The sequence below is a fragment of the Lissotriton helveticus genome, chromosome 12 (assembly GCF_964261635.1).
Source record: "Lissotriton helveticus chromosome 12, aLisHel1.1, whole genome shotgun sequence".
Lineage (NCBI taxonomy): Eukaryota > Metazoa > Chordata > Amphibia > Caudata > Salamandridae > Lissotriton > Lissotriton helveticus.
The window spans coordinates 776,120,524-776,144,510 of NC_136073.1; the positions used below are offsets into that span (position 1 = coordinate 776,120,524).

General features: G+C 52.0%; 1 protein-coding gene across 1 annotated transcript in view; it reads right to left on the reverse strand.

Moving 5' to 3' along the window:
- Positions 1 to 23,987, reverse strand: part of ATP8B2 (ATPase phospholipid transporting 8B2) — a 446,999-nt gene that overhangs the window by 64,198 nt on the left and 358,814 nt on the right. The window contains exon 21 of the mRNA XM_078669640.1: positions 5,871 to 6,018. Coding sequence (XP_078525766.1) covers positions 5,871 to 6,018 — 148 coding nt within the window. The remainder of the gene's footprint in view (positions 1 to 5,870; positions 6,019 to 23,987) is intronic.

Sequence of the window (23,987 nt, forward strand, 5' to 3'; positions counted from 1 at the left end):
GGCCTGGTATATGATATCCACTAATTAAAGTGGGCACCTTGCACCAGTACAAGCAACCCTTATGGTGATTTAAGAGGTCAAAGATAACCTTAAAAAGCTATCCAAGTGGTAACTGTGGAGATCAGCCTTCAGGCTTAGTCTTGAAGGAATGTTAAGCAGCTTGTTTTAACCAGAACGCAACCTTATTGTATTGGTTAAATGAAAGGAGAACCACACAGTGGTTATAAAAATATGAACTTATTATTATAACACATATTAAATACCTCACAGTATCTGCTACACGCAGATAAACACAAAGCACACAATACTGTACTACAGAAACAAACGTAAGTAGCACTAATATACAGTAGGCTTCAGGGGGAGACCAAACCATATATCGAGTCAAGGCAGTGTCTAGAGGTTGTAGAATCGCTAGGACCCCAAGGAATCACCCAAGGTGAATAAGGAGGGACCCCACAGAGGACGGGTGCAGTGTGAGAACACAACTGCGTGCTATGTACAATTTGATGGTAGAATCGCGGTTCCCGTTTTGGTGTTTAAGGACCGTTTCCAGTGGATTACAAAGAAATCCTTTGGAACCTAGAAGGTTGGAGAGCCACCCAACCCGTGGATACCCAAGTACCAGTTACCTATCCCAGGGAAGCCGGGTGCATAGGGCTGAAGTGGCGTCCGAAACCGTTGTCGATTTCAATGGAAGTCTTCAAAGAAATGCCACTGCTGGAAAGAAGAAAAGTGTTAGGCGGTTACTTGATGGAAGGAACCTGAAAGCAGAGGGGACAGAGGCTGGGTCACTCATGAGTGACCAGGTGCTCGGTAGACGAATGCCCACTGATGTTGGGTGCTTCAGGTGGGAAGGAGGAGACCTGGACTCCACAGTTGTAGGAACCAGGAGACATCGAGGACAACCAGGAGCTGGATACAAGCTGTCCCACAAAGGATGTCAAGTGTTATGGGGTAGGTGTCTGGCAGGAGCACCAACAAGCCTTGGCAACGGCAACCCATGAAGAAAGTCAAGAAAGGTTTAGGTCTGGCCCAGCAAGGACCGGGAGACTGACCACAGCAAGGGGAGTCAGGGTAGGCCTGGTGCAACCAGGGGGGCTCAAGGAAAGCAGTGTTGTCCCTCAAATGAACCCACAGGCCGGAGGCACAGGAGTCGCAAGGTGACCTCTAGCAGTTTCACAAAGTAACAGCTTGCAGGGCACACAGTGCGAGGAGGCTGAAGTCATTTGTACAAAATATGCACAGAGGTTGGGGCCATCGATAGCCCAATGCACTTAGTTGGGGAACACCAACAAGCATATGCAATTGCAAAAGTACGCAGTACACATGGGTTCGGGTTATACGGTCCCCATGAGGGATACTGGCCTCAGACTTGGTGAGAGGGCAGCTAGACCTCAAGGAACGTAGGAACCCACCTCCTGTGCTGCTGGAGCCTTCTGAGTCTGCAGGAGCTCAGGATCAGCAGACCGGTCGGTTGCGTTATAGTGCCTGCAACTGCAGGGGAGTGACTCCTTCACCCCAAGGGAGATAACTTCCACTGTCCTTGTTGCTTCACAGGTCCTGCATGGAGCCTGTATGGTGCACAGGCACAGACGATGCTTTGGACGGAGAGGGAGACTAAGTCGGGCCCAGTCGAAGTCCAGCGAAGTCCAGAGTGTCCAGATGGTCGAAGATCAATGGTTTCTTGTTTAGAATCCGGTCCACGTCGAATCTAGGGTCCTACAGTAAGGTAAACCCTTTTGTACCCATGGGAGAGGGTTGGACAGATTCAGGGGACCCTCCCATGTGAGGGTCAGGACAGTGGGGAGGATACTCCCATGTCCTTTGTCCTGTTTCGCGCCAGAGCAGGAGCCACCGGCTCCCAGGACTGGTTTGAACTGGAATATGCACAGGGACACAAAGTATGCCTCAGATGCAGACTTTCAGGCACTTTGGAAGTGCACCCACCCACCAATACACTAAATCTTGTATGGGAGGTGGTCACACGTCCCTGTGACAGGATGCCTATTGTCCTGCCTTCCCCTACTCGAGCTAGGCTCAGCAGCAGGAGGGCAGAAATGTGTCTCTGGTCGGCAGCACCCATTTTGTGCTGCCCGGGTCTAGAAGACTGGTACCGGGAAGAGCAGTGACCCCATGAAGTATGCTTCAGAAGGGTGGAATCATACCTCCCAGAGGTATGATTCTAAGGTGTTTGATACTAAACATGACATGTTTTGTTGCAGCTGTTTTCGAGATAGCATTTTACCCGAGCGTATAATGCACGTCTACCTATGTCTGGCTGCTTCACTGACAACCCGAGAGAATGGTCTCCGAAGGCTGCAGAGGGGCTCTTCCCATGCAGGAGCACCCACTCATGTAAAACCCAGCATCCTGCCTTCAGGATTGCCAAGGCCTGCTATAGGGGTGACTGATAGGTTTTAAGTGTTGTGACATATAGATATAGTAAACCTATAACTAAAGTAAGTGGTGCATACACCATCTTACACAGGCTGCAATGGCAGGCCTGTAGTTTCATTTTGCATGACCTCTCACGGGTGGCATAATACATGCTTCAGCCCTCTGGGGTACCTATTCCCTGGGTACATGTGTATCATTTACTAGGGACTGACAAGGGTACCCCAGTATCCAATCTGGAGTGTACCTAAGTACATGTATAACATTTTAAGGAGAAAGAAGATAGACTGGGGTCCTGATTAGCAGGATCCCAGTCAGACTAGTCAAAACAGTGTAACATCAAGCAAAAAGTAGGGGTATCCATAAGAGGCAGATCCTACTTTCCTACACAACGCCTCCCCCCCCCCCCAAACGTAAGGAGATGAGACTAACCTTGCCCAGTTGAGTCTTCATGTTATAAGTGGAAATATCTGGAGAGTCCATCTGCATTAGCACAGTTACTCCCAGGTCTATGTTCTAATGTATGGTCCATCCCCTGTAGGGAAATGGACCACCTCAAAAGTTTGGGGTTTTCACCCCTCAACTGTTTTAGCCATAAGAGGGGCTAATGGTCTGTCTGAACAATGAAGTGAGTGCCAAACAAGTATGGCCTCAGCTTCTTCAGAGCCCAAACCATAGCAAAGGATTCCCTCTCAATGGCCAACCAATGTTTCTCTCTGGGGGTCAACCTTCTGCTAATAAAAGCAACTCGTTGAACCTGACCCTCTGCATTAAGTTGTGACAACACAGCCCCTACCCCCAATTCAGATGCATCTGTGTGGACAATGAATTCTTTGGAGTAGTTTGGACTTTGCAGAATGGGAGCAGTGCACATGGCCTGCTTGAGATTATTAAATGCCTTCCGACAGCTAACTGTCCACTGAGCTTTCTTGGGCATTCATTTTGAAGTAAGATCATTCAAGGGAGTCACTATAAACCCATATCCTTTCACAAATCTTCTGTAGTACCCAGTCAGGCCTAACAGAAAGCTCTGAACAGAGTCTGGGTAGTGGGAGCAACCCAGTCCATGATGGTCTGGATTTTGCTCTGCAAGGGTTGAACCTGGCCTCCAACCACAAGGTGGCACAGGTACACGACCTTACTCTGCCCTATCTGGCACTTGGTGGCCTTGATGGGGAGACATGCTTCCTGCAGAGCCTCCAAAACATTCTTCAGGTGGTTCAGGTGATCCTCCCAGGTGGAGCTAAAGACAGCTATATCATCAAGATATGCTGCACTATAGGCTTCCAGGCCTCTAAGGATGTTATTCACCAGCCTTTGGAATGTGGCAGGTGCATTTTTCAAACCAAAGGGCATTACAATAAATTGATAATGCCCACTAGGGGTTGAAAATGCGGTTTTGGGTTTGGCATCCTCAGCTAGTCTGATTTGCCAATATCCAGCAGTGAGGTCAAATGTGCTCAAGAACTTGGCTGAGGCCAAAGTGTTAATAAGTTCATCTGCCCTAGCAATAGGGTGAGCATCAGTCCTAGTGACTGCATTGAGCCCCCTGTAGTCCACACAAAACCGGATTCCTCTCTTGCCACCCTGGTTATGAGGTTTGGGTACCAGGACCACTGGACTAGCCCAAAGGCTATCTATGCCCTGGGTACATGTGTACCATATACTAGGGACTAACAAGGGTACCCCAGTATCCAATCTGGAGTGGAGTGTGCCTAAGTGCATGCATAACATTTTAAGAAGAAAGCAGATAGACTGGGGTCCTGATTACCAGGATCCCAGTCAGTCTAGCCAACACATTGTAACATCAAGTAAAAAGTGGGGGTAACCATAAGAAGCAGATCCTACTTTCCTACAAGCCCCCCATTGCAAGCTCCCAGACTTGCCATTCAGTCCCCCTCTGCAGCCTGTGTCTAGGCGGCCCCACTTCTTTCCACTGGCGTATTGTGCACAGCTACCAACCTGACTAGCACCTCTGCACCCGAACGCCCTAGGGCAGGTAAAAAGTAACTGCTGGCTGTACTTTGGACCTTGGCCCCCAACAACCCTAAGTCCCGAAGGAGACTCCTAGAAACCGATCGCAAATAACTGAATGCAACATATGCCTTTTTTCCCATAGGAAAGCACTGCTGCATTTAGTGTTATCATTTTTGCCTCTGTAAACGAATAAGGGTTACCTGGACTCTGTACACAGCATACCTCGTTTTGGCCCACTATATGAAGAGTCCTCTTCCCACAGTACTCTAGTACTATGTCAATATAAGTACACAAGTCATATCCTGCTTTTACATAAAGGAATATAGCAAGGACCACTGCGGTCTGACAGGGCACACCATGTGCACCCTTCTTTTACGGAGCATGACTTTCGCTAGCTTGCCGGTCTACAGAGGATTGGTAGTGGTAGCTGGGATACTGTTTATATTGGGATGGTAGGACTTTTTTACTGTCCGCGCCCAGGAGAGTGGCCTACAGGCATCTCTTACCATTTTTGTAAAATTGGTTTGCTGTTCTCCGCAACTAGGTTATTTGCTAATCCATTATGCACCTTAGTGTACAGAGGATGCGTATACGTACTGTACATATGGTATGTGGCCATAGTCATTTGGATCCATTTTGAATTTGCAATATCCAATTGGTATCCAAGATGATGGGTTGGAAAGAACCCAGACAACAGGTGTGAAGTGCAGGTTCGCAGGACATGGCAGTGACACTTTGTAATGCGTCAGTCTTCTGGGTACGGAAGAGAGGAGACAGAGGGTCACCTAAATATAGGTAGCTTCTCCTGACCTACTGTTTTCTGAAGAGTTACTCCCACAGGGTATGAGGTAGTTAAGTTGTACAGAATACCCGAAGACTCTGTCCCATGGGAGCAGCATACTCCGCCTCTACAACAGAAACTAAGGGGTATTAGTACCAATGGGCATAATTGGTTGTTTGTGCAAGACTATGTATGGTCATGTGTGATTTGAGTAAAATACTTCTATCTCGTAAGCACAAGCAATGGTTGGACATCGTATTATTAACGGATACTGACTGCTTATAGAGTTTTGAATCTCTATCCGCCACACCATCTCAGGGAGTGGGGAACTTGGGCTGCTCCACTTCGCTACCTTCAAGGTCTAGTGCTAAACTGGTGTACTTGGTGCTCAGTTCGGGGTTCAATGGTTAGGTTAAACTCCATACAATGGGTAAAAGACCTTGTATGACTCCATCTCAGCCCGGTCATCTCTGATTGCCCTACTACTGAAAAGGTCCCACAGATGTGTACAACATGGTAATGTAAATAGTGAATCAGCCCTTGGTACCCCTATAGTGAACTCAAGGTAAATTCAAGAACTGGAAATGTCATGCTTACATACACACCCACAACCATCAAATGCTCCAAATCCCAAGTTGACAAGTAGAGGTGAGACAGATTGGTCATTGCAGTCAACCATGTATACTTCAGAAATGTGTAAAAGCTGAATAGTACTCACCAGGCTGTGGCCATTGATGATGAGGGCATACTCTCCAGCTAGTGCTTCGAGGACAGAAGTGACCTTGGTAGAGGAAGCTAACTTCTCCTGGTATGAAAATCCATTGCTGACTGCACCACAAGCATCCAACATTTTCTCTCGTGCTTTCCTGGAGAAAAGACAGAAAGGTTGTTATTTAATCTGATATGTATATTTCATATTTGTTTTAGCTCCAAGGAACATCCTTTCTTTCTGAACACTTATTGCTATACATTAGTACAGTGTGATTTATACCGTAAAGTGCGCGCCAGACCAAAACAGCCAGCAGCTTATAATCAAATCAGCACCTTCTACTGGAAGTCTTGTTTCCAATCACATTTTCTAATGCTTTCAAAACAAAGATGAACTTTAACACCTCACACCAAAAAAACATGCAAATACATCATAGCAATGCCAAATCTTCCTCTTTTTGGAAGCCACAAGAGACGTTCCATACTCTGCGTCTGCGGTCTCATCTGCTAACATAAACCCTATAATGTCTAAAATCACCTTGGACCCAAGAAGCTGTGACAGCACTCACATCATACAAGCCAGAATCCACACAATTGCTTATTTTACAAACCACATGTCCCAACACCTCACCTTCCTAGCTCTTTCCAGTTCTTTGACCCAGACAAAGCATCTTCTGAACAACGTTGCTCAACATTCTTGCAGAAACTTTCAGGTACCTCAAGTTCTTTGGTTCTACAGCTGTAGATTCAACCTGTGACAGCTGAACACCATTTAACGTTAGAAATCCACAATCACTACCTGTAATACATGAACCCTGGAATTCCAGAAGAAAATCCACAGTGTTTGTACAAAACATCCACCAAAGTCCATGCAGAAAAAGCTGAAAATCGTCCACAAGGGTCCATCAAGTAAATCCACACCAAGTAATAATGTAACCTAAGTGCCTCTACAGCAGAGCCTTCCACACATGCTGAAGAATACAGATCCAGATCACCTGCAGGCCACACACACACACAAGAGTGCTTCGTAAAAAAAAAAAAAAAAAAAAAAAAAAATCACAAAATACACAATGAGTTCTAGAAGAAAACACATTGCAGGCTCGTTCATATGATCAGCTTGAGTACTTGCTTAAAGACCTACACTGAAAGGCCTGGAACTATCTATCCTAGAGATTCTGCAGAAAATCGGAGTCACAATTGATGCAGTAAAACTACTTGGAGTTAACATGCGTCGCAGCAGAAAGTACGAGTTACTTACCTTCGGTAACGATGTGTCTGGTAGAGACGATTCTAGCCGCAGATTCCTTCACGTAGAATTATCCCTAGGCGTGAGACAGGAAACTTTGTTGCCACAGCATCCCTGCGCGCTGGGGGCAGGGCGACATAACGCGACTCCGCCCAGGCGTCGTCCCCGTACGTGACGTCAGCGAGGTCACATAAGACCCGGCGCACCTACGTCACTTTTCTTCGGAGAACTTTCCGGCACCAAAACGCGGAACCACCAGATAAAAAACTGTGGAAGCATGGGAACAGTATGCGAAGAGCAGAAAAATTGGAAAGAAACGGTGACTAACAACACCACCCAGAGTAGTGTCAACACCACAGAACCCAAAGGCATGGAAAGAAGAAAGAACAAACAGAGCCCTGCGCAGCCACCCTCCTGACAGCACATAGACAGCCTCCCACCCGTGCCCCGGAGGCAAGGAACAAGCGTAAAAGTCATGGCACACGTAGTAAACCTACCACCCCCATCCTGAGCAAGGAAGGGGACCAGTCCCAAGACCGACAGGGATAACAAACATCCAAGCCACCCCAACATAGAGGGCAACCACCCACAAGGGCAAGACATGGCCAGATGACCCTCAATCAGAGGATAGCAATGGAAGGAAGGGGAGGGAGGACAGGGATAGAAAGCAACCCCCCCCCCCAAACCTTGAGTAGCCAGAGCAGCAGAGCACCGGAACCCCATCCTCCAAAGAACCAAAGAAGGAATGAACCGCCCCCAGAAGGAGCCACCCGTCAAGAACAAAGAAGGCACTCACAGGAAACACAGCCCGCCACCGGGAGGCGAGTACCGAAGACCAACCCAAGGGCCCTTGCAGAATAGGGGAGGAAGGGCAGGCCGTGAAGGAATCTGCGGCTACAATCGTCTCTACCAGATACATTGTTACCGAAGGTAAGTAACTCGTACATCTGATAGAGACTACTAGCCGCAGATTCCTCAGGTAGAATAGATACCCTAGCAATACCCCCTGGGAAGGAGAGTCTGCGAAAGGACCCCACCAGCCAATACAGAACAGAGGGTCCCACAGGGAACCAGATCTGTGGACCAGGTAGAACCTAGTCCCTGCTAGGCAATGGGAACCCCCACAAGCAGAACCCCACCGACCCCAAAAAGATTTAGGAGGGAGAAGAAGGCTGAGGAGGCATGTACACTCACAGCAGAGGAAAACAAGGGCAAGGTCCGAGAGGCCGAAGCACCGCACTCCCCGACAAGGCAACACAGCTGCCGCCCAATGCCAAGACAGGAAGAGCGGAATTAGAAGCCTAGAGGACCCAGGGAAACCAGGGAAAAGAAGGCAAACCCACTCCAGATGGAGAGCAACCTGCCAGCCAGAACAGCGCCGGCAGTCAAAAGCCCTAGGAAGGCCGAGTAGGTGGCGCCTAGCAAGGGAGAACACAGGATCATCCCAGACCTCAGGGCAGGAGCAGGGAGAGGAGGAGATGCCCGGGCACACTACTACGAGTGGCAGCGCACACGACCTCAGGAAGCAAAAGCAACCTACAAAAAAGCCATGGAGAACAGGCACCCGAAGGCGACCAGAACCCCCTAGCAGAGCGCAAGCCATATGACAGCTACCACTACCCCACATAGGGTACGTGTTAAGTCCCAAGATATGGGAATCCTCTTTGGAAGAACTTCCGCAGCAGAGGAAAAACAAAAGTCCTGGGGAAAAAAACACCCCAGCGGAAGGCTTGACTAGCAGCCCAAGCAAAGCAGAAGGCCTAATCTCAGGGCCAAGTCTGCGCAACAACTCCGGCAGAACACACACAGATAATCAACAATAGTACCGTCCAGCAGCTAACAATGCTAAAGTCCCAAGGAAGGACGCAAATGGCCAGAAAACACACTCCACAGCCAGAACAACCGGCCTCAGAAGGCCCAGAAGGAGTAGTTTCTAACCTGTAACTCCAGTTCTGTAGTAGGGGTATCTCTGTTATAGTCATAATCTAGTGAATAGTCCCGCCCATGTGCGTGGACCCCGGAGCAATCAAAAATAATCTCTTAAGCTGTCAAAACATGCAGAACTGCTTCGACACTTAAGAGAGAATTTAAAGACAGATAATGCAGCCTATATCCACAGGCTACACTGTCCAGTACTTCAACTAGAAATTCCACCAAAATCCACAAACAGCACAGCCTGTCCAGGGTTTTCTAAGAGAAAAACCTTGCCTTTAACAGCAAAACCCTCTGGAATGATAGAGAGTAAGAAGTGGACAGACAAGCCCCATAGGCTGCCATTATGTGGCTCAGAACAGGATACTGTGCCTTTAAGAGAACTTTCCAGAAGACTCACAGTATCCCAGAATGCACTGCAGGTCCCTTTTACTTTCAGTTCTTTTTGAAGGCATAACACGCCAGACCTGTAGAATTTCTTACATGAATATCTCTCTCTCCACCGGGGAGGAGGGCGGGCGCTTATGACTATAACAGAAATACCCCTACTACAGAACTGGAGTTACAGGACAGAAACTACTCCTTCTGTAGTAGGGGATCTCTGTGTATAGTCATAATCTAGTGAATAGAATGGCAAGCCCATCCCCACACCAAAGCGGCGGTGGAGAAAAGACAAATAACACCACTACTGTGCGAACAGATTTCGCAGCGAAGCCTGCCCAAACTGAGCGTCTGCCCTGGCATCAGTGTCCAGGCAGTAATGCTTAGCAAAGGTATGGACCGACTTCAAAGTGGCCGCCTTGCAGATTTCTGCAATCGGAACATTACGGAGCAAAGCAGCAATTGCTGCTTTGCCCCTGGTGGAATGAGCCTTAGGTTTACCCCCTAAGGTCTTATCAGCCTTTTGGTAACACAATTGTATACAGGACACAATCTACCTCGAGATGGACTGTTTAGAGGTAGCAAGACCCGTCCTGGCTGATCCATAATTGATAAACAATTGGTTTGACCTACGAATATCCTTGGTTTTATCCAGATAAAATTTCACCACCCTCCTAACATCCAGGGAATGCAGGGACCTTTCCGCTGGCGAGGAAGGATTCTGAAAAAACGTAGGTAAAGTTATGGTCTGGTTAACATGAAAATCAGATATAACCTTTGGAAGAAATTTAGGGTGAGTACGCATAACAACCTTAGCAGCATGAAATACAGTATAAGGTTTTTTTTTGTTTTTTTTTTAAAGCGCAAAATCACCCGTTAGGGTCTCTAGGCGCTGGGGGACGTCGGGAAGATTGGCAACACAACGCCTGAATTTCACTCACCCTGCGGGCCGATGTAATGGCCACGAGGAACGCCGCCTTCCAGGACAGGTGCTGCAACGAAGCCTTATGAATAGGTTCAAAAGGCTCCTTCATCAATCTGGACAGCACCACATTCAATTCCCATGAAGGCGAAGGAAGCCAGACAGGAGGGAACACTTTCAAGCCTTCCAAAAAATCTTTGATCACAGGGATCTGAAAGAAGGAAGTCTGTGAAGGGCATTTCCTGTAGGCAGTCAGCGCAGCAAGATGAACCTTAATGGAATGGACATTAAGGCCAGACTGCGCCAGATGTAGAAGATACGGAAGGATGACATCTTCCTTACACGCCGTTGGGTCACAGTTCTTGGACTTGCACCAGATGCAAAACCTCTTCCACTTGTAAGCATAAGAAGTCCTAGTGGAAGGTTGCTTAGCCTCCTTCAGTATGTCCATGCAATCTTCAGGTAGATTCAAATGGCCATATTGCACTATCTCAGGAGCCATGCTGCCAAACTCAAAGACGAGAGTTTGGGGTGCAACATCTGCCCCCCGAACTTCGTGAGAAGGTCCGGCCTGCACGGCAGCCGTATGTGAGGAAGGAGAGACCGGTGAAGCAGGTCCGTGAACCACCACTGCTTGGGCCATTTCGGGGCAATCAGGATCATTCGCGCCCTGGACTGGGACAGCTTGATAAGCACCGCCGGAATCAGGGGAATGGGTCGAAAAGCGTACAGAAAGCTGTTCGACCAGTTGATCCATAACGCAGTCCCCGGCTGGTAGTACCTGGAGGCGAAGTCTCGGCATTTGCTGTTTTCGGCGGTGGCGAACAGATCTACGTCTGGAGTCCCCCACCTTGTGAAGACTTCTCCTAGTACTTCGTCGTTTATGACCCATTCGTGGTTTTCCTGAATCAGTCTGCTCAGTGCGTCTGCCTGAACATTCTGCACACCTGGCAGATGGGTAGCCGTTATCGTCAGTACTCAGGCCAGAAGCCAGTGCCAGATCGCCTGCGCCTCCTGCGACAGAGTGCGCAATCTCGACCCCCCCTGCTTGTTGAGGTAATACATCGTGGTCGTATTGTCCGTCTGAACAAGCAGAGAGTTGGTCCGGAAGGACGGACGAAAGGCCTTCAGTGCCAAGTGAACAGCTTCGAGTTCCAGGAAATTGATTTGGTACGTGGACTCCGTCGGGGACCACGTCCCTTGAATCTGTAAGTCTCCGGAGTGCGCCCCCCAGCCGTGGAGAGACACATCCGTCACGATAGTATGCTTGGGAATGTCCTTGTGGAAGGGACCCCCTCTTAGGAGATTCTCCGCCGAACACCACCACTTCAGAGACTGAAGAGCATGCAGAGGCAGTCGTATCCTGTCGTCCCAAGATCCTTTCCTCTGATCCCACTGATCCTCCAAGAACTCCTGCAATGGTCTCATGTGCAGCCGTGCGTGTGGTGTGAGGAAGATACAAGAGGCCATCAATCCCAGTAGAGAAGACACCGTCCTCACTGTCATACATGGAGCGGTCATAAGAGCCTGAGCCTTCCGAAGGAGTGATAATCGTCTCTCCTCCGAAGGAGACACGGTTGCTGACAGCGTATTGATGGAGGCTCCCAAGTACTGTATGCACTGGACTGGAGTCGGGACAGACTTGGACATGTTGATGTGCAACCCCAGCTTGTTCAAGAGAACGCACGCCTTCTGGAAGTGTGCTTGAGCTTCCGAGAAGGAGGAGGCCTAGATCAACCAATCATCCAGGTACGGGTAGACAAACACCTTGTTCTTCCTCAGGTGTGCCGCTACCACCGCCATGCACTTCGAAAATGTTCTGGGCGCAGACTTCAGCCCGAATGGCAGTACTGTGTATTGATAATGATTGGCGCCGACTTGGAATCGCAGGAACTTCCTGTGTTTGTGTGCAATGGGCACATGGAAGTATGCATCCTGTAGGTCTATAGCACATAGCCAGTCTCCCTGTTGCAGCTGAGGATAAATCTGATGCAACGACAGCATGCAAAACTTCTCTCTGCGAATCCACTTGTTTGCTTGCCGCAAATCCAGAATGGGCCTGAACTCGTTCTAGTCCTTCTTGCGAACCAGAAAGAACCGGGAGTACAGACCTCTTCCTCATTGAGACAGAGGTACGTCTTCTATCGCTCTTTTCCTTAACAGGATATCGGGCTCCGCCTGGAGCTCGCGCAGTTGAAACTGCGAGCTGACCGGTGGAATTGATGGAGGCGGGCTGGTGAACCGAAGACTGTATCCATTGCAAACAATATTCAGCTCCCACTTGTCCCCGAGTAATTTTTCTCCACTCTTCCAGAAAAAATTGAACGCTTCCCCCCACCGGAGCGGGTAACGGATGTAGGGGAAGTAACCGCTCAGGGTCGAGACGCAGCTGGGCCTTTGTTCGCTGCTGCGGACTGCTGGCCGCCTCTACCCTTCTGGCGCTTCTGGAAGGGCTTCCGGAACTGCTGCTGCTGTTGTCCCGAAGTCGGTCTTTGCCCTCGGCCTTGAGCCCCGAACCGTCTCTGGAACAGGCGGTAGGCCTTCTTCTCTTTGGGCTTTTCCAACCCGACCGCCGTCAGGGTCTCGGCCTCCGCCTTCATGCGGGCCATTTCGTCATCCGCATGTTTGCCAAACAGGGTTTCACCCGAGAAAGGCAGATTGGCCACCCGCTGCTGAGCTTCCGGCTTGTGACGTAAGCCGAAGCCACACGTGGCGCCGCTGGTTGACACCATGACAGTACCCGTGTGCAGCCAGAAGAGACGTATCCGCAGCCGCGCTGATTAGCTGGTTCGACAACAGCATCCCCTCCTTCAGGATCTCTTGAAAGTCCTCTTTCTTCTCCCGGGGAAGGAACTCCGCGAATTGCTGTAGGGACTCCCATAGGGCATGATCGTACCGACCTAGCAAAGCCGCAGCACTGGCCGCCTTCATAGCAGTAGAGGCCGTCCCACAGACCTTTCTGCCTGCCGAGTCGATCCATCGGCTCTCCTTATCCGGAGGTACAGTAGAGGACGGGGAGGTGGCATGTTGCTTCCTAGCCGCCGTCACTATGACAGAATCCGGAGTAGGATCCATCCGAAGAAAGGCCGGGTCAGAATCCGGGGCCCTGAACTTCTTAAGTAGCCGCGAGGGAGCGGCCTTCGTCACCGCAGGGGTGACAAACAACTCCTCTGCAGGCTCTACCAGCACCGGCACTAGGGGTAGTAAAGGTCGAGACAGGTGTTTTTTATGTAGTGTCTCGAAAATCACGGATGTCGTTGGAGTAGGCACCGTCGAACAAGTTACTTACCTTCGGTAACGATATATCTGTAAGAAACAGTAGTTAGTATTAGATTCCTTACCTTAGAATATCCCCAGGCGTCAGTCTGGATCCGGAAACTTTTGCGTAGCAGTACCCCTGCGCGTCGGTAGGCGTCGTCTGCAGGCGTCCCCTGCGGCTCCGCGTCGTCGGCGTCGTGCGCCGTGATGACGTCGCTGGAGTATATAGACGCCGCCTCCGCGCGCTGACGTCAGTTCTTTGCACACAGCTTTTCCGCGCCAGAACACGCAGAGCCATGTGAGAACCAACACTGGTGCCATTTGAAACTAGGGCCCTGAAAGGGATGTCCCTAACCCTAGGTATCAGTTCGCAGAACGGGGAGGATGGGCGGGGCGGTAAGGAATCTAATACTAACTACTGTTTCTTACAGATATATCGTTACCGAAGGTAAGTAACTTGTTCATCTGAAAGAAACAGGTTAGTATTAGATTCCTTACCTTAGAATAGATACCCCAGCAATACCAACCCCGGTGGTGGGTCTGCGAACCAATACAACCTACACCAGAAAGTCCTGGAGGACCGAACGGCCAAAGAAGCCATCCCTCCGGACTTGACTGTCCAGGCAGTAGTGCCTCGCAAAGGTGTGCAGCGAGGCCCACGTGGCCGCCTGGCAAATGTCCTGCAAAGGGACTCCCCGGCCCAGGGCAGTAGTAGCCGCCGTGGCCCGAGTGGAATGGGCCCTCAGCCCAACAGGAGGCTCCTTCCGAGCCAAAGAGTAGCATGCTTTGATGCACAGGACGACCCACCGAGAGATGGTCCGTTTCTGTACCGCCCTTCCCTTCTTCTCACCCACGTAGCCAACAAACAGTTGGTCATCCACCCGGAACTGGCGTGTGCGATCCATATAGAATGAAAGCGCACGTTTTGGGTCCAGACGATGGAGCCGCTCTTCATCCTTTGAAGGATGCGGAGGCGGGAAGAAGGAGGGCAAGGTGATGGACTGCCCAATGTGAAAAGCAGAGACTACCTTGGGCAGGAAAGAAGGTCTGGTCCGAAGAACCACCTTATCAGGATGAACAGACAAGAAAGGAGGTTGAACAGAAAGAGCCTGGAGCTCACTCACTCTCCTGGCAGAGGTGATGGCTACCAGGAAGGCCGTCTTTAAGGTGAGAAGACGGAGAGGACAGGAATGAAGGGGCTCAAAGGGAGCGCACATCAGGAAAGTCAAAACCAGGTTCAAGTCCCACTGAGGCATCACGAACGGAGCTGGAGGATACATGTGCGTGATGCCCTTTAAGAATCTTAACACAATAGGGGACTTGAACAAAGATGGCTGATCAGGTAGCCTCAAGAAGGCGGAAAGGGCAGAAAGATAGCCCTTGATAGTGCCCAGAGCAGAGCCCTGCTGGGCAAGGGAAAGGAGGAAGAGGAGAACCTCAGATAGAGGGGCAGAAAGGGGATCCACAGCCTTTGCTGTGCACCATGCCACAAATCTGTTCCACCGGCAGGCGTATACCGACTTTGTGGAGGGACGCCTGGCTGCCAGAATGACATCACAGACTTCAGGAGGCAAGTCAAATGGCCTCAACTGTCGCCGCTCAATCTCCACGCATGGAGGTGGAGACTGGACAGGTTCGGGTGGAGGACCGTCCCCTGCTGCTGCGACAGAAGGTCCTCCTGAAGGGGCAGGCGGATCGAGGGACCGACTGTCATGCTGAGTAGCTCGGGATACCAGTACCTTCGAGCCCAGTCCGGAGCCACAAGGATAACTTGGGCCCGGTCGCGCCTGATCTTCTTCAGCACTCTGGGCAGAAGTGGTATAGGCGGAAAGGCGTACAACAGACCGCAACTCCACTCGCGCCGAAAGGCGTCGCCGAGCGAGTGCCGTCTTGGAAACTCCAACGCGCAGAACTGATGACATTGCGCGTTCTCTTCTGTGGCGAATAGATCTAACCAAGGCTCTCCCCATTGCTGAAAGAGGCCTCTCGCCACATCCGAGTTCAGACGCCATTCGTGATCCATCGAGCACCGACGGCTGAGTTCGTCCGCCCTGGCGTTCAGAGAACCTGCCAGGTGTTGAACCGTCAGAGTCACGCCCTGACGTTCCAGCCATTGCCAGAGGCGCAGAGCCTCTTGGCAAAGGGTCCACGACCCCACACCGCCCTGTTTGTTGCAGTACCACATGGCGGTGGTGTTGTCCGTGAACACCTGCACTACACTCCCGTTGACAAAGGGGAGGAATGCCTTCAGTGCCAGGCGAATCGCCCGCAGCTCCAACATGTTGATATGGAGCCGGGACTCCGCCGGAGACCAGAGGCCTCTGATCTCCGCCTCTCCCAAGTGGCCACCCCAGCCTTGGAGGGACGCGTCCGTCACAACCACGTGCTCCGGCTGGGGAAGGGAGAGGGATCTGCCCCTGACCCAATCGCGGTCTGTAAGCCACCACTGCAACTGTCTCGCAGTGCCCTCCGAGATCAGGACATGGTCGGATAGGTTGCCCTGATGCTGGGCCCACTGAAACTTCAGGTCCCACTGCAGAGCCCGCATCCGCCATCTGGCGTGATGCACCAGAAGGATGCAGGAGGCCATCAGCCCCAGAAGCCGCAGCGTCAACCTGACCGAAACCCGGGATAACGGCTGAAAGATGGGAATCAGAGCCTGAATATCCCGGACCCGCCGTTCCGGGGGATAAACCCGAAACTGCGCCGAGTCGAGAACCGCTCCGATGAAAAGGAGCTTTTGAGAGGGACACAGGTGTGATTTCGGCACATTGATGGAAAACCCCAACTCGTGCAGGAGGTCTGCCGTCATCTGAAGGTGGTGGACGACTGTCTGGGGCGAGCCCGCCTTCAACAGCCAGTCGTCGAGGTAGGGGAAGACTGAAACCCCTAACCGGCGCAGATGAGCTGCGACCACCGCCATCACTTTCGTGAACACCCGTGGGGCGCTGGTAAGGCCGAATGGGAGCACGATAAACTGAAAATGCTCGTGGCCTACCGTGAACCGCAGGTAACGCCGGTGGGCCGGCAGGACGGGGATGTGAAAGTACGCATCCTGCAAGTCCAACGCTACCATCCAGTCTTGTGGGTCTAGAGCAGCCAAGACCTGAGCCAAAGTCAACATCTTGAACTTCTCCTTCCGGAGGAAGCCGTTGACGTTCCGTAGATCCAAGATAGGACGCAGGCCTCCCTTGTCCTTCTTGGGTACCAGAAAGTAGTGGGAGTAGCAACCACACCCTACTTCTGGCCCAGGAACGCGCTCGATGGCCCCCTTGGCCAAGAGGGCCGTAACTTCCTCCTGCAGAAGTGTCAAGTGGTCCCCCGACACACGGTGGTTCTGCGGTGGCATGGCTGGAGGAGTGGACTCGAAGGGGAGGGCATAGCCCCTTCGGACAAGCTGCAGCACCCACCTGTCCGATGTTATCGCGCGCCAGCGGGAGTGGTGATGGCGAACCCTGCCACCCACTGGCGTCACGTGAGCCCGAAAGCTCGGACTAGGAAGGCTTGGATGCCGCAGCGGAGGGAGGCGTGGACTGACCACGACGCTGGCCTCTACCGCCACCACGGCGGAAACCACGGGCGCCACCGCGCTGGGGAGCGCTCTGCGCCGCGTGGCTGGCAGCACGTGTGGGACCTCCTCTCCCTTGGCCACGAAAGGGCCGAAACGAACCCGTCTGCTGGCGCTGGGTCTGGGTCGAGAGACCCAAGGACTTGGCCGTGACCCTGGAGTCCTTGAAGCGCTCCAGCGCGTGGTCCGCTTTGTCACCAAATAGGCGACTGCCATCAAATGGCATGTCCATAAGCGTATTTTGGACGTCTGGTGAGAAGTTGGCAGATCTCAGCCAGGCATGGCGACGAATCGCCACCGTAGTGGACATGGCCCGTCCCAGTGAGTCCGTGGTGTCCAGACCACAACGGATCGAGTACCGCGCCGCATCCCGGCCTTCAACAAAGGCCCGGGTGAGCTTGTCCCGCACTTCCTGGGGGCATTGCGGCAAACACTCCTCGACCGTATCCCACAGGGAGTGGGTGTAGCGGCCCAAGAGGCACGCGGTGTTACAAGACCGCAGCCCAGCACTCAAAGAGGAAAACACTTTCTTTCCGAATTGGTCGTACCTCTTTGATTCCCGGTCGGGCGGAGCCGACGGAAATGCGGACTGCGAAGTGGAGGCCTGGATCACCAGACTCTCCGGGGAGGGATGGGTGGACAGGAAGGCAGGGTCGTCCGCGCAGGGACGGTGACGCCTGGCAACGTTCCGGTCAACCGGCGCACCAGAGGCGGGCCTGGACCAGGTGCCCAGAAGGACATCCGTCAGGGCCTCATTAAACGGCAGCAGAGGCTCCTGGGGGCATGACTGCGGTTTAAAAACTTCCGTCAGGATATTCGGTTTGACCTTCGCGACGGGGAGCTCAAGGTGTAAGGCCTTGGCAGCCCTCATCAGGACCACCGAATAGGCAGCACCCGCCTCGGACGCCACAGGGGACGGAGAGACAAACCCAGGGTTGGGCGACTCGTCCAGGCCACTGGCATCACCCAGATCACCTACCCAGTCCACATCGTACTGGCAGGCACGGGATAGAGGGTCCTCAGACCCCTCCCAACCCTCTCCATACTCCTCCTCGTCATACCCATATTCTGGGTCGACGATATAGACATCGGGGTCAACAGGCCCCATCGGCGTCGGGTCCGGCGTCGGCCGACGCCGGTCCGGCTCCGAGTCCGGAGTCGGGGAGGAAAGGGGGGTGGCGCCGCGCGGCGTCGGTGCCGGGGACCCGACGCCGGCCGGAGCCGACGGCGGAGTCGCTGCACCACGCGGGGGCGGTACCATGGGCTGGCCCACAGGGACCGACGCCGGAGAGGCCGGGAGACCAGCCGGCGACGAACCAGAGGGAACCAGCGGCGCCGGGGCCGGAGCCACCGGCGGCGCCGGGGCAGGAGCACCCGAACCGCTCGGGCCCCCAGACGGGACCGACGGGCCCGCAGGCGCCGAAGGCCCCGCCGGAGAAGACCTCGCCCTCATAGCAATGAGGAAGGCCTCGATCTCCTCACGCGACGCGCCTTCCCCAGGGACCGACAGGTGTGGGGCAGACGGCGTCGGCGACCCATGCGGGACCGCGGGGGTGGGGTCACCCGAGCCCCCGGCCGCAGCACGCGGGCGTCGGGGGGAGTCGGGGGTGCGATGGCGACGCCCCGACTTCTTGTGCTTACCTGACGAGCCGGAGGAATGGTGGCGACTCCCGGAGCGCCCATGGCGGCTCCGCGACCGCTCCCTCGACCGCTCCCTCGACCTCCGACCGGACCGGGACCGCTCTCGACGCGGGGCCGACAACCGGAGTTCGAGAAGCTTGCGGGACCGCTCCCGCCTAGCTTTTCCAGTCAAGGCCCGACAGTCGACGCAGGACTCCACGTCGTGGTCCGCGCCCAGACACCGGAGGCAGAGTCGATGGTGGTCGGTGACCGACATCATGCGGTCGCACTCGTCACAACTCTTGAAACCGGGCATCCTACCGGCACCGTAAAGATCAATCAGTTAACAAAAAACTTGGTCAAAAGACCGGAGTACTGCTCTTCGGATCTGCGCTAACTGGCGCGGAAAAAAGAAGAACTGACGTCAGCGCGCGGAGGCGGCGTCTATATACTCCAGCGACGTCATCACGGCGCACGACGCCGACGACGCGGAGCCGCAGGGGACGCCTGCAGACGACGCCTACCGACGCGCAGGGGTACTGCTACGCAAAAGTTTCCGGATCCAGACTGACGCCTGGGGATATTCTAAGGTAAGGAATCTAATACTAACCTGTTTCTTTCAGATACCGTGATACCCAATTTAGCTTCACCCCTCAGGAGAACATCCTGGAATGTGCTGATGTCGTCCACCGGCGATACTCTCGTCCCCGGGGATTCCGACAAGGTCGTGAGTAGGTTCTGGTCCCGGAGGAATCCGTGCGGGACCGTCGCCTCCTGTGACGCCGTCTCGATCTCGTTGAGGACCTGTGACGACTCCCCGATCTCCCCCTCCGACCTGAGCGAGATCGCAATCTCCTTGGCTCCGGGCGCTCAGCCGGCTTCACCGGAGTGGGCGACTTTGGCCGGGCAGGGGCCCTCGGCCGAGGGGTACCCTTAGGGGGTGTCGGGAATCGAGGTAGCGAAGCCGTCCTCGGAGGAACCGGAGGAGGCCTGTCAGCCGGAAGCTGAGGTTGAGGATGAGGTGGAATAGGAGGCGGGGTGGGAGCCCGCTGCAGTGGCCCCCTGGGCAATGGAGGAGGGGGCGTAACCGACTTCTGCCTAGAAGGCGTAAACACTTCAGAATACACCGAGCCCGGTGAAGCGCCTTCTGTCCTAGGCTGGGGCATTGGAGAATCCCCCATCGGCACCTGCCGCCTGCTCGACTGACTCCTGGTGCCAGAACTCCTTCAGCGCCTCTTTGGCGTCGAAGAACGTAGACCCGACGGCGAGCGTCTCCTCCGACGTCGAACGCCTCTTCTATGACGTCGAACGCCTCTTCTATGACGTCGAACGCCTTCGCCTTGACGGCGACCTTCGCCTCGACAGCAAGCGTCTCCTCGACGCCGAACGCCTCCTCGACGTCGAGGATCCCCTCGACGACAACCTCCTTCTCTTCGCCAACGGCGAACGGCGGTGTGGCCTCCACGGCGAGCGCCTACGCCGGGCCACCTCTCAACGTCGATTACTCGACGCCGACATAGTCACCGGTGATCTCGACGGCGGTTTATTCAGTTCCCTCGACGCCGAGCGTCGACGCCGCTTCAACCCAGAGCCCTGGGGAGGCGGGGAACAGACTGCAGTCATCCCTCTCGACGCCGTAGTCGGTGCAATCGACGCCGACGGAGAATGGGGACGCTTACTGGTCTGCCTGCCCCTGGGGAGCCCCCCAGAGGCCTCAGCATGGGCAGAGGAAGCCCTTCCAGACCCACCTTGTGCCTTCAGTCTTCTGTCTTCCAGGCCTTGGAGCCTGATCTTCAATCTGTCCCTCAGAGTTCGGCTAGAGAAGCCCTGGCAGATCTCACACTCCTCTGGGACATGAGATGAGGGAAGGCAGATGATGCACACCTCGTGTGGGTCCGACTTGGCCTTCTTCCTCGAGCACTCAGGGCATTTGTCAAATAATGCAGGCATATTGGCAAATAAAGAGTGCATCAAGACAAACACAAGGAAGAAACACCAAAGTACTTCAAGAAAAGCACTCAAAAAACTTGAAAAAAGTGAAAAATCACTAATTAAACCCTGAAAAGGGAGAGCTCAATGCTCCAGGGTCCTGCTTGCAGGAGCCGGAAAAAAGAACTGAAAGTAAAAGGGACCTGCAGTGCATTCTGGGATACTGTGAGACTTCTGGAAAGTTCTCTTAAAGGCACAGTATCCTGTTCTGAGCCACATAATGGCAGCCTATGGGGCGTGTCTGTCCACTTCTTACTCTATCATTCCAGAGGGTTTTGCTGTTAAAGGCAAGGTTTTTCTCATAGAAAACCCTGGACAGGCTATGCTGTTTGTGGATTTTGGTGGAATTTCTAGTTGCAGTACTGGACAGTGTAGCCTGTGGATATAGGCTGCATTATCTGTCTTTAAATTCTCTCTTAAGTGTCGATGCAGTTCTGCATGTTTTGACAGCTTAAGAGATTATTTCTGATTGCTCCGGGGTCCACGCACATGGGCGGGACTATTCACTAGATTAGGACTATACACAGAGATCCCCTACTACAGAATCAACCCAACTCAGGAGTCACTGAGGGGGGGGACGGAGGAGGAGGATAAAGCGGAGGAGGAGGAGGAGGAGGATGGAGCCAGTCAGTCAGAATAACTTTATTCGGCTTACTCAAAAGCCATACAAAGCGGGAAAAAAAGATACAATACAATACATTCCATATAAGACTATCCTAATTACACAAAAGCAAAAGAAATATTACAAGAATAACAATTTAAACTGCAATAAAAACATATCATTTGTACATAAGAATAAAAAAGATGGAACACACTTTTCTATAAAACTAATCATGACAGGCGACTTTCGCCCTTGAGGCAGCTACCAGAAAACTGGCAATACAGAAAGTAACATACGGGTTGGGTAATAATTGTAAATAAAGCATGGCTGGTCTCACTTGAGTAAAGCCGGCCTTTTTAAGTATAGGCAACAAATATTTTTTTCGTGGTTCTGAAAACAACCCGCAAAACATAACAAAATGTATCGTATCCTGCACTGAGAACTGATCACAGCTACAGGGGGGAGCCGATTCTGGTTTCTGCCAATTTTTAAAAGAACCCAGATAAAAATGTACCAAATTAAATCTAAATTTAGTTAAAAGAAACCTGTGAAAGGGAATTGTAACAAAGCCAAGGTATGGGGCAAATGATAATGAGTTGACCAGTAAACAGTGGGCCCTCACTGCTGGTTTTACCAGCTCACATTCTTCACGACATACCTCCTTCCTCTCGAGAAATGACTTTTTAACAAAATCAATATCTTGTGACCTAATATTCTCGGGGGAGGAAAAAAGATCTGGCCGCCCAATATCCGAAAAAGCCTTACTCAAATAAGCCACCCAAGGAATCTTCTTAGATCTATCCAAGGACAGCACGTCAGACATGATCTTATGATTCAGTGGGAGATCTTCATTCATCCATATTTTCAACCAGAGAATCAGGGGGGCCATACTCAGCTTATCGGAAAGAAATTGTAGGCCCACTTCTTTATGAATTGAATACGTCGGGGTCGACTGGGGAACAGAGAGTAGGGATCTGATAAATCTATTTTCCGCTTTTTGGATTGGCTCCACATTTACATAGCCCCACAATGCTGAACCATATAAAGCAATAGCTACGGGTTTACAGTTATACATTTTCAATATAGCTTCCATGGGCCTAGCCCCCAGCCTACCAGCAAAGCCCAGGAGCGCAGAAGATGATCTGATAACAGCCAACCTCTTAGCTCTTACCTGCGGCCCCCAGGACCCTTTCTGGTCAAACAGAACGCCTAAATAGGGAAATGTTGATACCCTAGAGACTGTGTCCCCCCTGCATGTAAATGTTTTACTTCTCTTCTTGCGACACTCTCGGCCGACCACCATTGTGTGAGACTTGGTTACGTTTATTTTAAGGTCCAGTTTCTCCATAAACGAACCAAATGCATTCAAAAGGGACTGGAGGCCAACACCCGTGCGGGCAATCAGCACGGCGTCATCCGCGTATAGGAGCGCCGGGATCTTAATTGCTCCCACACGCGGGACGTCGGCTTCCTCGCCAGACAGGTGTTCACCCAGGCCATTAATATAAATGGTGAAGAGCAAAGGGGCTAAGATGCAGCCCTGCCGCACCCCCCTTAGTGACCTAAATGAAGTGGTACACCTACCCTCATTTGTCATGCGTACGTTAGAAGAGAGTTCTTGGTGCAGGGTAGCTATGAAAGAGACCAAGGCCTCATCAATACCCATCTCCAGCAAAATGGCCCACAGTTTTGACCTGTTGACTAGGTCAAATGCCGAGGAGAGATCCATAAATGCAAGATATACGGACCCCTCCTTGGCTACAGTATATTTGGAAATGAGCAGATGTAAGTTGACGCACTGCTCAATGGTGCCCTTTCTTTCCCTGAAACCATATTGGATTTCAGCCAACCCACCACAGTGCTCTACATTTTCCTTCAGCCTTGTTAAAAGAACTCTACCTAAAATTTTCACTGAAGAATCGAGGAGGGATATGGGTCTATAACAGGCTGGGTCATCCCGCAAACCCTTTTTAAAAATTGGAACGATAGTAGAATTATCCCAGGAGGCAGGTGCCGGTCCACCATTAACGGCATTGAACACGTTTGCAAGAACTTCGGCCCAGAGTTTTGGTGAATACTGAAAAAAATCAGCAGGCACGCCGTCAGGGCCCGGTGCCTTATGCTTTTTAGTGGCCAAAATAGCTGTTTCCACCTCATTTTGATTAAAAAAGATGGGGCAGGTAACTGAAGTTTTTAGCGGTACATCATACATTGCGTCAACAGTGTCCCCATAAACATTTTTAAAGTGTGACAGCCATTTATCCTCGGAGACAACACAATCCATAGAATCATTGCTGTCATCCGAAAAAAAGGGCTGCTTAACGATCTCCCAAAATTTTTTGCTGTCTTTCAGAACTGCTACCGAAATGAGATTGTCCCAGGCCTCTTGCTTAATAGTATCTTTCCGTTTTTTGACAGCTAACTTATAGATCTTCCTAAGTCTGCTAATTTCGCTTTTTACCCTTGGAGTGTTTTTAAGGGCTGCCAACAGTGATCTATGTGCTTTAGAGCAGGCTGAATCAAACCAGCGCTTAGTCCCTGGAGTTCCTCGTTTTGTCTTAGCTATGAGGTCCTGTGAAACCTGCCCACATATCCCCTCAAATGCATCGA